The sequence below is a fragment of the Nicotiana tabacum genome, chromosome 17, assembly GCF_000715075.1.
Source record: "Nicotiana tabacum cultivar K326 chromosome 17, ASM71507v2, whole genome shotgun sequence".
NCBI classification, from domain to species: Eukaryota; Viridiplantae; Streptophyta; class Magnoliopsida; order Solanales; family Solanaceae; genus Nicotiana; species Nicotiana tabacum.
The window spans coordinates 72,686,164-72,700,904 of NC_134096.1; the positions used below are offsets into that span (position 1 = coordinate 72,686,164).

The window sequence follows — 14,741 nt, forward strand, 5'->3', positions numbered from 1 at the left end:
ACTCTAGAAAATTTATATTAAAAAAAAAAAAAAAACAGAAAGAAAAAAAGAAAAAGGAAAATTTTCGGAAAGAAAATAAAATCCTTTTCAGGTCCGAGTATTTATTTATATGTCCTTCTGTCCGTTCAAAAATATCAGACCACACACTTCGCTGTGGTATCGAGGGAGCTTTGCTAGCCTCAGTTTGATTACAGAGAAAGAGCAAAGCCATGGCTTTCACCACTAGCTCAATTTTCGTACGGACATTCCCAATTCGCTGTGTGCTAGATGCAAACACAACTCCTACTAAACAGGCGCCGGTGGTTCTCCCCGGTCGGAGGCAGTTAATATCCTTGCTGACGGCGACAACGGCACTGAAAGCGCTGGAAATGCCGTCAAAGGCAGAGGATATTGGCCTTTTCGGACTAAGAAAGAAGCTGAAGAAAGCAGAGGAGGAAGCAGAGGTGTTAGTGAAGGAAGGATTCGAGGCGGCAGATAAGGGAATTGTAGCAGCGGAGAAAGGAATTGAAGCGGCGGAGAAAGGATTGGTGACGGCTGAGAAGGGGATAGAAGCTGCGGAGGAGAAGATTGAGAGCTCAGTGAGTTTTGGAGGGTTAGCTCAAGCTGGAGCAGTGGCTGGAGCTGAATTAGTTGGAGTTTTGGTCGCCTCAACTGTTGTTAATGGTATTTTAGGACCTGAAGCTCAAAAATCTTGAAAAGATTATTGATTTTCATGTAATATTTCATTTTTGTTACTGTTATTTGCAAACTTGATTGTGCTTTGCTTAATTCAAAGGGTGGCATTTCTGATACATATATTCCGATTGTATGATGTCACTTATAGTTTTATTATATATGTAGATTTATGTAACATATCCGGTGTACTAGAGTCTTGAACATGAATGGATAATGCAATTAATGCAAGAGTGTTCTTATTGAATTTAAAGAGGCAATCGAGAAAGTCATCGATTTTTTTTTAGAAAGTTCCTTTTCCATGAAGGATGGGAAGGAAAGAATGCAATCTTATCTGTACCAATTTGTTCATATTTTCCTGGAAATTTTAGTGTGTGTGGGGGGGTTCCTCTTATGATTGTTAGGAGTATTTGAAGCTTCTGATACCTTCCCTAATGCTGATTGCTGAAGCAATTTGGGCGATAGGTAGCTAGATAGACTTTTGGTTTCTACACAGGGTTCAACTTCTAAATAAGGAACGGACAAATATGTAGGAAAAATTCAAATTCGGGCACTGCAATATGAATTCAGATCGCTTAGTCACTGATCTTTCTGGTAGTTTTTGGTACTTGTCCAATCACTATTTCACATTCCTTTTATGTATGAAGCTGCAGATGCAAGAAAAAAGCTAGTACTAGTTCGAGCATGTAATGACAAAGAGGACTGTTGTATTACTCTTTGGTACGAGTCACTATATAATAAGATAAGAAAAGGTGGTAAACTGGTTGTAATAGATTACAGGTGATCACCTCAGTTTTCTACCTAAAGCAGACTTTCTTTTCAAGTCATCATCGACCAGCACTACCCAATAATCTGTTTGTTGAAGGGGGACTCTCTTCGCTTAACCAAGGATCCTGCACTGAAACAGGGGAACTATCCTTTATTTCCTCCATGATTGACAGTGCATTCCCTATCTTCTGTGGAAGAATCAACCTCCTACTCCCAACTCCTCCTTTCTTAGTTGTTGTACTACGAAAAGATGTCTCGCTCATACTACGCGGAGATGAACAAGAGGAATTCACTGATGATGTCATGCATACATTGTCCTCCAATGATGTCCAACTGCTGAGCCTGATCTGTTCTAGTTCATCTGCCACTTCTATCATTGAAGGCCTCATATCCCTATGAAATGCGAGGCATCTGAAAGCTAGCTCTGCAACTCTATGAACTGATGATAGAGTCCATGCATCCCTGTGTGGCTCAAGAAATGGATCGATTATCTCATCCACACGACCTTTCCCAATTCTGTCGATTGCAAGTGCAGCCAAGTTAATCTCACTGTGTGGCCTAGAGAAATCAACCACCTTCAGTGCTGTAATGATTTCTATAAGAACCACTCCAAAGCTGTACACGTCACTCTTGTCGGAAAGATGGTAATTCTGATGGTATTGAGGATCCACATAACCTGGAGTGCCTTGTGGTGCTGTAGAGATATGGGAATCATCTGTCATGCCAAATCTGGAAAGACCAAAATCTGCTACCTTTGAGTTGAAGTTGTAATCTAAGAGTATGTTACTAGATTTGATATCCCTGTGGTATATTGGTGGATTCATTGCTGAGTGAAGGTGAGCTATCGCTTGAGCAGTTTCTGTGGCGGTAGTGAGACGTATTGTCCATGGAAGTCCTGAGCCCCTTTCTCTCTGTAGATGCTGAGCTAGAGTTCCGTTGGGCATGAATTCATAAACAAGAATCTGTTCACCATTTTCAATACAACAACCTAAGAGGCGGACTAGATTTGGATGGCTTACAGAGGACAAAAGCTTAATCTCATTCATCACTTGTTCAACGCCATCTGGATCTCGATGTCTTAGTTTCTTAATTGCAACCCATTCATCACTGTGGAGCTTTCCAGCATAAACTGTGCCATAAGCACCTATGCCCAGCCTCTGTTTCTCAGAGAAACTGTTTGTTGCTTTCTCAATTTCTTTGTATTGGAACATAGGAACGCTGGAGCTACCTGCAGCTTCAGAAAGAAGGCGCTTTGCGCTCATTCTTTTCTTCAGAGATGCAGAACGTCTTCGAATGCAGTAGCAGAGAATAGCCAAACCAGCCATTAAACCAGCTCCAGCAATAATCCCTGTAAGTGATCAACAGTTTCATTAAACCAGGAACAGATCAAACTCACCATTTACATTGAATCCAGTAAAATCAAATCAAGAGGTTGTAAAAGTAGCAAGCTTGGAAGTTTACTGATCAGCAAGTTCAGCAACTCTTTTGCAATTTGGAAAATCAAAATCTCTTACATAATAAGGTCAGAAAACCAATATGTGCACATTTGCTAATTGAGAGGTATTGTCAAAATGAAGCAGGAGGATCAGGGAATGATTCATCAGGAGATGCTAAACCTAATACTAGTGCATTAAACGACTGGAGAAGGATTTGTGCGAAAAATCAAAGTGGCTATTTACTAGTAACATTTTCTGGAGAAGTTTAGCAAAAAAAGTTACCTCCAACGAGTACACCAATTCTTGTAGTTCCACCACATCGGCCAGAGAGGTATTTTGAAGGATTACATTTAGAAACTGATGGAGAAAACATAAAGAGGAAGTTAGTAAAAGGATGACATACTGAAGATAACAATAGAGAAAAAGGTAGAAAGAGTATATGGCAAAAAAATTAGGGTTGAGGGTGGGAGCAAAAATTATTTCTTTTCTGGAAATAGATTTGATTGAATATATAGCTAAAATATCTCAGAAAATGTATGCCCTCCCAGTTATGAAGCAAGTACATGATCAACAAATGAAACCAATTTTCCAAATGCGTGAGTCTCACAAGAACTGCTCAGTTAAGGTTTAAATCTCCAACTCAAGATGTTCTTTTAACACACAGTTTTCTGTACATTGATTTAACTGGTAAGTGAATCAGTTCCAACTTTCATCCCTTCAAATTATGCTTGATTCAGGTGAAGTACTAACTTGTCTAAAATTAGACTGGCATAATAATGAACTGTCCCTCACACAGGTAGGAAGGGGATCACCTAACCTGCTCTTTATCTAAACTCTATCAATTACACTATGGCAAACTTGTATTAGAGTCTTAACAATTGAATTATGTCATTACACATTAACCAATTTGAAGCCTCAGGGCAACGGTAAAGTTATCTCCTTGTAAGCTATAGGTCATGGGTTCGAATCGTCGAAACAACCACTAATGCTTGTATTAGGTTAGACCGTCTAAATCACACTCTTTGGGGTGCGGCCCTAGACTTTGCGTGAACGCGGGATGCCTTGTACACCGGGCTACCATTAACCAATTTGGAATAGCACGAAGGTTGGTGCCTGGTCAATCGAAGGTCCTGCCTTCTTCTATTATTCCCTCCTCCATTATCCACGTTCCAATTCTCTCCAAAAAAGAATAAAAAAATCCTGCAGTTCATTTAGAGAGGTTTACTTTTAGACTTGGCATTGATTCTAGTCCCTGTTACTATAATGTTTACTCAACAATAAAATATGAAATTATTCAACAATCCAGGTCCTCTTGATCCTCTGACTTTCACCCGTTCAAACTTGTAGACATCCAGTTACCATGTGCTCCTCCGTATAATTAATTTAAAATACAACAGAATCATTGAAGCTGTTGACTCTGGGGATTATCCAATTCACAATCTCGGAGTTGAATAATTCTGACCTTGTCAGCAATCACATTCACCGACATTGGCAGAGAAGGCCAAAACAAATCAGTTAAATGCTTATTTATTTCCTTTTTTTCAGTCAGATCTTTGTTCGTGTCATATAAGATCCAAGAAATCACCTTTCTGCTATGTATGCAATTGTGTAAGAGAAGCAACTAACTCCTCAAGACAAGCAAATTCCTTGAGTGGAGATAGAGGGCTCAATATCACTAAATTACATAATTTAAGCTCATCGAGCACAAACTTGTCATTTTGATTTGAACTATACAAAGTTACAATACCACTTTGTATAGGCAGTCTCATAAATACTTTATTAGATCCCTTTTCATCTTATTAAGGAAAGACCATAGATGGCTAGGATCTATGTTAGAGACGGATCTATAATTTAAAATAAATGAGAAAAGAGGATAGTAAAGTATCCCCGCATCACAACTACTCTATATCAAAGTTACAAACTTAGTATAAACATGAAACATTTTGCAAATATTACTTAACTTTATACTATTTGGTTTTAAGTCAAGGGCAATGAATACTATGGCACTCATTGTCCTAATACTCTCTCCGTCCCATTGTATGAGACACTTTCTTATGCTCCAAAAAGAATAGAGATATTCTAGAAACAATCTAACTTTAGAATCTCAATTTTACACTTAAATGGGATTTTATAGACAAGAGTGGGTTGCTCTAGTGGTAAACACCCTCCATTTCCAACTAAGAAGTTGTGAGTTCGAGTCACCCCAAGAACAAGGTGGGGAGTTCTTGGAGGGAGGGAACCGAAGGTCTATCGGAAACAGCCTCTCTACCCTAGGGTAGGGGTAAGGTCTGTGTACACACTACCCTCTTCAGACTCCACTAATGAGATTATACTGGGTTGTTGTGGTTGATATGAGATTTTATAGTCACAAAAATATCATAACATGTTTGAGATCACATATTTTAAAAAATTATCTATTTCTTTTTTAAACTTTGTATCGAATCAAATATTTTTGAGTAAAATAGGATTGAATGAGTAATATATTTGTCCCGGATCCACATGGCAGGAAGAAGAGAGGTAAGTGGACGGAGTTGTGAGTAATACCTAAAAGCCAAATACAGGGAAATGCTGGCAGCTGAAGGTAGGAACCTGGTGGGGAAAAAGTAAGTGAGACCAAGTCTCACATGTGGAAGTCACTGAGGAGACATTCAACACTCGACAGCTTAGAACGCAAATTCAACAAAATCAAAATGTAGAAAAGGCTTTATTGACTACACCAGCCGCATATGCACTACTACTTTTAAACGCAACTTGTGGAATATTTGGATTTCCTAATAAACTTAATCACACTAAAATAATCATTGTTTAATCATAGTCAATTCCTGTAAACTCATGATTTCACTAATAAATGCCCATACTATACCTCCATTGAAATCAACAGCCTTTCTTATTTGGCGTGTCTCTACTGGTCAAACCAAATAGGAGTATAAAAAACTACACTAGTCTCATCATCTCTCACGTCACATCTTGCCCAGAGTCAAACAACAATTAGGCCATCTAGCAATTATCTTTGAAATTTATCCGTAATTTGATAAGCATTGTTTTATATTGAATTGCCATATACCAAAATAAGTAGACATTTTGAATTTGACTATCAGCATTATCCATTAATGATATACTTCCAAGTAATTGGTCTAAAAGATCAAACCTATACGTCAAGGAGGACGGAGTCTGAATTATTGGGTTCAACCGTAGTATTTTTATTATGTCGTGCAAATATACTATATGAAAAATTACTGAAATTTTAACAAGTATTGAATTTTAAATTTATAATTTCAAAAACGATAATAACTTTATTGATAAGATCGAAAAACTTAAGCTTTAAATTTTGAATTTGCATATACTTGTGCATAGTAAATAAACGTGTTCTATCTCTAACATTTAAAAATTTAAATTAGATTGTACACACAATTCAACATCATCAAGAGTAAGGATATGAGTTCATCCGAACCAAACAATTTTGACTTGTACCTTATATGTATTCAAAATTTATTAAATAACTACAAATAATTAATTTGGAGCTTAATAAATCAAATGAGTTATAGGAGTAAAAAATTCTTAACTCGAACCGTAAATTTTAATTTGGAACCGCCAATGATAGAGAGCAAATAATGTTGCAGATAATTATTTTAACGTTCAAAAAACAAAGAGAAAAAAGAAAAAAGAAAAATTTAAAAGGAAAACGGAAAAGTCGAACTAACCTTTCCGGCAACCATCACCGTTCCTGAAACCATCACCTACGAAACCATCTTTACACCAGCACCGGAAACCGTTTCTGTTCCCCGGAAGAAAAATATTTGTACAATTCGCATGTTCATCACATGCACAATCTCCTTCCAATCCCCACTCTAATTCAATCGTCTGAAATTCTAAGTACATAGAAGAGCTTTTCTTTGTATTATTATCCATACCAACCAATATAGACGAGACCACAAGTCCACACCCTATATTCTTCAGTTTCCAGTAATCCAAATAATCACCACTCGCCTCTGAATAACAACTCACATTCTCATTCTTCGAATCACATGACGGTATGTTCAAACGCGCGCTTAAAAGGTATGATGGTATGGTACACTCGCTCTTCGGGACTGTACAATTCTGTAGAAGCAGCCCGTTTCTCCAAGTCATACCGTAATTGGTTCCGCTAAATTGCTTAAGATCCTCAATCGGACGGCTGCAATTTACTGGAAAGCTGACCATTAATGTATCTGAAGTCACATTTTGAATTAGATATTCTCCAATTCCAATTTCTCCACTTCGAGTACAATTCAAGCGAATCGTACAACCCTCTGAGAATCCAAATGGATAAGGAACACGCTGGCCATTAGAACCAGCACCACAGTACTGATTACACTGAGTTGAATTAGCAGCACCAACGGATGATGCTGATGATGATGACCAGACCAATAAAATTGAGAAGACGAATCTGATAATTATTTCATGAAAAACCATTGTTCGAATTAAAGAGAGCAATCATCAGCTTCTGCAAGAGGAAATGAAAATGAGTGACAGCTAATTAGACAGTAAAAAAGGAAGAGAAAAAGAAAGAAGAAAAAAAGTTGAAGAGTTTGACTTAAGGGAAGACAATTAATTGAGGGGAATTAAAGGGGAGCAGTTGAGGATGGTGGGAAGTTCATTGTTTCTCAATAAATGCTATTTTCTGAATTCCATAGAAGGGGAGAGAGTACCTGTACCGTGGGACTGGTTTCATGAGAATTAATGTTGTGCTTAGCCTCTTAGCTAGCTTTTACTTCCCTCTCTCTTTCTTGCTCTGCAACTTTTCTTTTCTCTGATTAGTAGCAATTAATAGGACTCCAAATTTTGAAATATCTGAGCTTCAAACGCCTCTCCAAAAAACTGGGTTTGAATTGGTTTCTATAGATATGAAGCTATCGAACAGTAATCTGAATATCAGAGATAGAAGGAAGGAGAAGGAAGACCTTAAAATACTGGGAAAAAAGTCGCCAATTTGCAGCTCTGTTCCAATTTGCACAAGCGCATTTCCATTTCTCACTTTCCTTAATTTATACTCCTATATTTTAAAATTTTAAAATATGAATTTAAATGCGCCTGTGCAAATTGGTGCATTTCTCACTTTCCACAACGGATGTCCATGACATTTTCCACTTTCCTGAATATTCCTTCCTGTCTAATAAAATCCATATTTATGTTTTAAATTTTTTATATACTAAGTAGTACTTAAAAAGGATATTTGTAAGAGTAACTTTACTCATAAAATTGACTGTTTAAATTTCTTTTATCTGTCATTAAGCATTTCACATAGCTAATAACTTCATTATTGAAATAGTGAAGGTAATCTAAACAAAAGTAAAATAGATAACTAGATCTTTTAAAGTCAAATATTTCAATACAAATTTAATTTATCTAAATCAACAAACATTGAGACCAGATGTAATCTACTTTCTTTCATTTACATAGATAAGTTGGAGTTCATCTGTATCAGTGAATATGAGATCATTAAAGTTCGATGTACTACTATTCGTTGAATGGTGACACCTTTGCCACTGTCACATAGGCAAAATTGAGATTTTTAGTTCATGAGTTCTACACCATAATCCTTTTTGTTTACTGGGTTTTAGATATATTATTTATATATATTTAATATTTTTTTAAATATAAATATAGGATTTAATCCAAAACCACTGAGTTCTACCGAATCTAAAGCTATAAGCAGGAGCGGTGGATTCAGACGAACCCAATAACTTTTGTTTAGACCCTGTATTTGCATAAGAAAATTCATTAAATATGAATAAAAATTCAATTGTGAACCCAGTGACAAAAATAAATTATGGATTCAGTGACATTCAGAACCCATAAATTTCAAATCATGTCTCCGCCCCTGCCACCGAATTATACTTTAGAGACCTAGAGCTAAATAATACTGATCATAAGGTCACTAAAATTCAAACTCCTGCATTGTGATATAAATTACGGAAAAGAGCTAAAAATATCCTTGAACTATTTGAAATAGCTCAAAAATATCCTCCGTTTATTTTTGGTACCAAAAATATCCCTGCCGTCTATGTGTTTGTACCACAAATGCCCCTTAAACCGTTAGTCTTGCCATTGAAGTTGACATGGCAGTCCAATTAAGTTATATTTGCTTACATGGCCATCCATCTAAGCAATCCAGCATGGCAAAATTATTTTTTCAGAAAATTTATTTTTCCGAATTTTTTTATTAAAATACAAAATCAACACTTATTCCGAAAAAAATAAAATATTTCCGGAAAAAATATTTATTTCGGATTTTTTTATTAAAATACAAAATCAACACTTGTTCCGTAAAAAGGAAAAAAATTCTGGAAAAATTATTCTTTATTGGGGTTTATGATTTGATTAAAAAACTTCATTGTTCTCTTTTGTGAATTTATGATTAGTTTGATCTAAATTTTTAGATGCTTATCTGCTATAGCTTCACAAAAGGAACACCTCTACTGTAAGTATCAATTGGTTCATCCGAAATTCTTATAATTTTTCTGGAATTTTTTTACTTTTTTCGGAATAAGTGTTGATTTTGTGTTTTAATAAAAAAAATTCCGAAATAAATATTTTTTCCGGAATTTTTTTACTTTTTTCGGAATAAGTGTTGATTTTGTGTTTTAATAAAAAAATTCCGAAATAAATATTTTTTCCGGAATTTTTTTACTTTTTTCGGAATAAGTGTTGATTTTGTATTTTAATTAAAATTTTCGAAATAAATAATTTTTCCTAAAATTTTTTACTTTTTTCGGAATAAGTGTTGATTTTGTATTTTAATAAAAAATTTCGGAAAAATAATTTTTCCGAAAAAATAATTTTGTCATGCTGAAAATCTTAGGTGGATGACCATGTAAGCAAATCTAACCAGTTGGACTGCCATGTCAGGATGGCAAGAGTAACGGTTTAAGGGTCATTTGTGGTCCAAAACATAGACGACAGAGATATTTTTGATACCAAAAACAAACGGAGGATATTTTTGAGCTATTTCAAATAATTCAAGGACATTTTTGGCCATTTCCCATATAAATTATGAATTTTTGTATGCTAACATATTCCTATGGGGACATAGTAGGCATTTGCACATTAAAAAAAACTGAGATTTGAAAAAACAAATTGAAGTTAAGCTAAAAGAGTATTTGAAAATTGAAATTGTGTTTGGATATGTAATTCACTTAAAAAAATATTGCAGTTTTGTGAGGGAAAAAATATTATTTACTTGAAAAAGTAAAAATTATTTTTTGAAATTTGAAACTCGTCGTTAACAAATTTTGAAAATCATCTTCGAAAATTCAGTTAAATGTAAAGCAAACACTGATTTGAAAATATTTTTGGAAAAAGGAAAAAAAAAATTATGTGCAAACGGCTGTATAGTAGAATAGTTTTATTAAGTCATTAAGATGATTATCTTATGGTACGTAAAATAGATTCTTTGTAAATAATGAAAGTGAATCTTAAAAAGAAAAAAAGAGAATGGAATCATTTGACAACGCGCAAAGGCAGCTAGGCGGCGACTACTGACCAATTGCCATCGTGCTTTGCAGGTCTTGATTTGGGTAAAGATGGTTAACCGTGGGACCCGCAATTGGTTCCGTTTAATTAGACCCACATAGCACTCGGCGGATTTTCCCCCAATTATTTGATTTAATTGAGACAATTGAACTATTCGAGACTTTTATATATCTTCAGAAATCTTTGCTCAACTCAAGTGAAACAATATATAACTCAACACGAGTTAGAGTGGCCGTGTTGATTGAGCAGGAGAACCCTAAACAGGAGATCATTGGTTCGAAATCCTAATGCAATTTAGTACTTTTTTAATATGATTTGCGAACTATTTTACTGAAGCGAGATTTACTTAGAGCGCATCCAAAAAATAGTGGGTATGAGCTCCCTAATTTACAAAAAAATATATATATTTAACTTAGAATGTATATCTATGAACGAAACCACGGTGAACACTGAACAATAGAATAGTTTGACAACAAAAAAAAAAACATAAGAATGAAGAGCAATCTGCTATACAGCTCTAAATTGATTTAATTTCTACAAGCAAGATTTTAATTTTTAAAACTAGTAATTAATTACTCCTTCCGTTCACTTTTACTGGTTCACTATATTAAAAATATATTTTTACTTTTACTTGTCCACTATACTAAATCAAGAGAAAAATAATTTTTTCCTTAATGTTTTACTCTTATCATTAACTACTCATTTTCCAAATCATTTCTAAGACTTTTGGAAATGCTATCATTATTATGGGTAAAATTATAAAATACATACTCCCTCCGTTCACTTTTACTTGTCCAATTTTCTAAAAATAGATTTTCAATTTTACTTGTCCACTTTCGCATATCAAGAGAAAGATAATTTATTTTTTCTGTTTTACCCTTAGCATTAATTACTCATTCTAAATCATTTTTCAAATTCATTAAAACTATACACCAATTAAAATAGGTAATTGGGTATCATAGTAAATTATGAGCTTTATTTATTATTTCTTAAGGGGTGTGCAAAATCAATAGTGGACAAGTAAAAGTAACCGGAGAGAGTACTTCATTTATTTTTTATTAAAGAGAGTGCAAAGTAAAAAGTAGACAGCTAAAAGTGAGCGGAGGGAGTAGTTAATACCGAATCAACTTAATTATTTCATCCATTCTCTTAATAAATAATTTTTGATAATCGAGACCAAATTACGGAATCAAACAATTTGACTTTTCAATTTAAAATGCGCCACGTGAATTATTTGAGAGATCGTTTGAAGAAAATGAAGAGTGCATTTGATTCCAAAATATCATCTTTGCAATTTGTATGCTAACGCTGTTAATTACTCCCCCGTTTCAATTTATGTGAACCTGTTTGACTGAGCACGGAATTTAAGAAAAAATGAAGACTTTTGGAATTTGTGGTCCTAAACAAGTCAAAATGGAGTTCTGAGTATTTGTGTGATTGTAAAAGTTTCTCATTAATGGGTAGAATTGAAAGTTTAAGCTAAATTGTTTCCAAATTTAAAAATGAATAATTTTTTTTGGAACGGACAAAAAAAAAAATGTTAATATAAACTGGAACACAACACAGGAAACGTTGTAAGCAGGCTTATCTCATTGAACCAATCGTTTTACATTGCTTATAAACGAACAATAATATGAGAGAACACAATGGCATCAAGAACAACTGTCACTATGACATATTGAAGCAACTGCTACTCCATGCGTTAAGTTTCTGTCTTTTCGTCTTCATTTTCTTCGTCAATTAAAAAAGAGAACTTTTTGTATTTTGTAAAGCTGCATTCTCAAAAGTTACCTCAGGAAAACTTTAAAATATTGTCAAGTATCATTTTCTCTATAAAGAGTTACTAGTGGAACAATTAATTATGTTCAACTACTTATTAGCATTTGTCTCTAAATTTATGATGACAGGTCAAAGTATTAATCTTAGGATTGGTATGTAACAACAATATCTATTTAGGTGGTTGTTCACCCGTAAAACGGTACAGTTGAATTTATACGTGATTTCTAGACAAATGAATTAATTTGATCTTAAAATAATAGAAGAATTAATTAAATATACAATACTTAGCCTTAAGATGAAAATAAATTAAAATAGCAGAAACAGTAGTTTCGAGAGCAGGGTCTCCGGGCACAACATCAATGAAATCAAGGAGCAAGAAGATAAAATTGTATTAAGCTTTGAATAGATTATAGCATAAGTTTGCCAGAAAATTCGTGTCCTCAACAACGATAATAGAGCTCATTATTTATAGCTGTACCTAGGGAACACGGTTTTAGGATCAAGCTCTTCTTCAATGTCAATTATGAGGGCCATTGAACAATGTGTAACAGCGAGCATGGATATCAAATTCTTTATAACAGGCGATGTACTAAATGCTATATAATATTCTTCATTAAATGCTACCGGGTGGCAAGCATTTATTTCATCTTTATGAGCACCATTCTTTCCGATAATTGACGGAATAATTGCCTTCGATTTTAGCTATCTTATGCCTTCGGCTCCACGTGTCACTCCCTTATGCGATCACTTAACTTAATATATTTTACCCTATACAGATAGTCCCATTACTTTCCGGTGACATAACTTTGTGTCACCGAAAAGTTGGTAGAAATATTCTTTTTGGCGGGAATTTCATTGACTCCCTCTAAAAAGCTTCTGACGGTTGATTAGACGCATGTCTCTCCGCATTTAATGTCCCGAACACGCGTCATCCCACGATTCAGTGTAATTTTTGCCGGCTATCAAGGTAATCATGGCCACGAGTTTATCCGCCTAAACCTTTACTTATACGCATGATCTCGTCCAATTTCACACCTCAAATCAAGATTATGAAACGGTCGATTGCAATAATAGTACTCAACAATAGTTAAGATCGATTTCCACAGGGAGCTATATATGTGAGTTAGGAGTATATATTGTAGTACGTGAGTTTGAACTACCTCAATAACACTTCCACAAATTGGGGTTGTTTCTATGTATATTTTAAACTAAGATTGCAAAGTTAAGAAATGAAACTAAGAAATTATTTTTGTTGTTTTTCAAGTTTTGTAAAAAGCCTAGGGTTATGACCATCACCTAGGTGTTTGTCTTATGGGATATAAACCTTAATGCTTGTTTTGTTGATCGGAGTGTATTATAGCTATCAACTCTCAATTACCCTCTCAATACCTCTCGGTTAGAGAGTGATTTTGTCCAATTTGACTTTATCAAGTCCAAATGGGTATGCACAAAACGGTTGATAAAATCTCAAGACGGGTTATTACTATCTCTAGGTTGAACCCTTTAATTGGGATTATCAATCTCTCGATTGACCCAATTTCTTGTTAGCCAAGTTTTCTAGACCAAGTCTCTCTTTTTCAATTAGAGACTAAGTCAAATAGGCATGAACTAATGTTTGCAACCATTAATTCCACAAAGTAAAGCATGAACAAGGCTAAATAATAAACACCCAACCATAAACAAGCATTAAATTAAACACCCATAAGATTTACACACTAGGGTTGGGTCACAACTCTAGTAAAAATCTAACTACTCATACTTGAAATTGAAGAAGTAGAAGAAAAAATGTTAATTAAACTCATATTGTAAAGTCAAAATAATAAAATCTATGTTAAAATATCCCAAAATATGAAAAACTACTAAAAAAAGCAAAGAGAAACGGCTACTGTAGTTGCTGATGTCAAAAGTTGACCTAATTTCGTGAATCTCTTCTATTTATACAAAGTTGATAATTTCGGATAAAAGTGCCCCTCGGGAGGTTATGTGGCCGCACAATTCCATGTGCGGTCCGCAGGTTTCTTTAACTTGTCGGGAACTGGAGGTCTGCGACCGCACAATTCTAATATGCGGTCGCAAGACAGTCTTCTGTGGTCCGCAGATTTAAGCCTGTGACCGCAACTTGGTCTTCTGCGGTCCGCAACTTTACTTCTGCGGCCGCAAGGTACTTCTTTTGCGGCCGCACAATTCCTGTGTGGTCCGCAATTCTGAGGGACTTGGAACTTGGGAATTTGCACATTCTCTGAACTTTGTTCTTAGCCCAGCTTTTGCGGCCGCACAATTCATGTGCGGTCCGCAATTTGTACAAAAGTGTGTTGGGCTTTCCTTCATCATCTGCGACCGCAGATGAAATTCTGCGGTCCGCACTTTGTAAGCTTCTGTGCCTTTTATTGCCTTGGATTTATATTACTCCTTTTTAGTCTGATTTCATCTCGGGAGTCCATCTTTTAACATTCCTGCAATTTAGCACATTTCATCAGTTTTGGGAACACAATTAAATACTTTTAGACTAAAACAAAAGCTAATAAGTGCTAATAAGTAGTCAAAATCCCCACTTATCAACTTTCCCAAACTTAA

The 14,741-nt window shown here is 35.0% G+C and overlaps 2 protein-coding genes across 3 annotated transcripts; one reads left to right on the forward strand and one right to left on the reverse strand.

Annotated features, from left to right (window-relative positions):
• Nucleotides 1-113: 113 nt before the first annotated feature.
• LOC107824240 (uncharacterized) lies at nucleotides 114-919 on the forward strand. The gene has a single exon (XM_016650987.2). It carries the CDS (start codon nucleotides 210-212, stop codon nucleotides 693-695), a length of 486 nt encoding a protein of 161 aa, XP_016506473.1. The 5' UTR covers nucleotides 114-209; the 3' UTR covers nucleotides 696-919.
• Nucleotides 920-1,359: 440 nt separating this feature from the next.
• On the reverse strand, nucleotides 1,360-8,001 carry LOC107824239 (wall-associated receptor kinase-like 14). Of its 2 annotated transcripts, none has more exons than XM_075234484.1 (4): nucleotides 7,565-8,001; nucleotides 6,578-7,359; nucleotides 3,159-3,233; nucleotides 1,360-2,788 (listed from the first exon to the last, which is right to left on the reverse strand). In XM_075234484.1, exons 2-4 carry the CDS (start codon nucleotides 7,326-7,328, stop codon nucleotides 1,500-1,502), a joined length of 2,115 nt encoding a protein of 704 aa, XP_075090585.1. In that variant the 5' UTR covers nucleotides 7,329-7,359; nucleotides 7,565-8,001; the 3' UTR covers nucleotides 1,360-1,499. The 2 variants fall into 2 exon arrangements, with proteins under 2 accessions (XP_075090585.1, XP_075090586.1); XM_075234485.1 differs by having other exon boundaries at nucleotides 7,571-7,891.
• Between the last annotated feature and the right edge of the window lie 6,740 nt (nucleotides 8,002-14,741).

Coding starts and splice junctions, on each gene's coding strand:
- LOC107824240 (XM_016650987.2), top strand. CDS start 210: ATGGCTTTCACCACTAGCTCAATTTTCGTACGGACATTCCCAATTCGC.
- LOC107824239 (XM_075234484.1), bottom strand. CDS start 7,328: ATGGTTTTTCATGAAATAATTATCAGATTCGTCTTCTCAATTTTATTG. Junction 3,234..6,577: donor CGGTGATGGTTGCCGGAAAG/GTTAGTTCGACT, acceptor TTTCTCCATCAG/TTTCTAAATGTAATCCTTCA. Junction 2,789..3,158: donor AATTGGTGTACTCGTTGGAG/GTAACTTTTTTT, acceptor GATCACTTACAG/GGATTATTGCTGGAGCTGGT.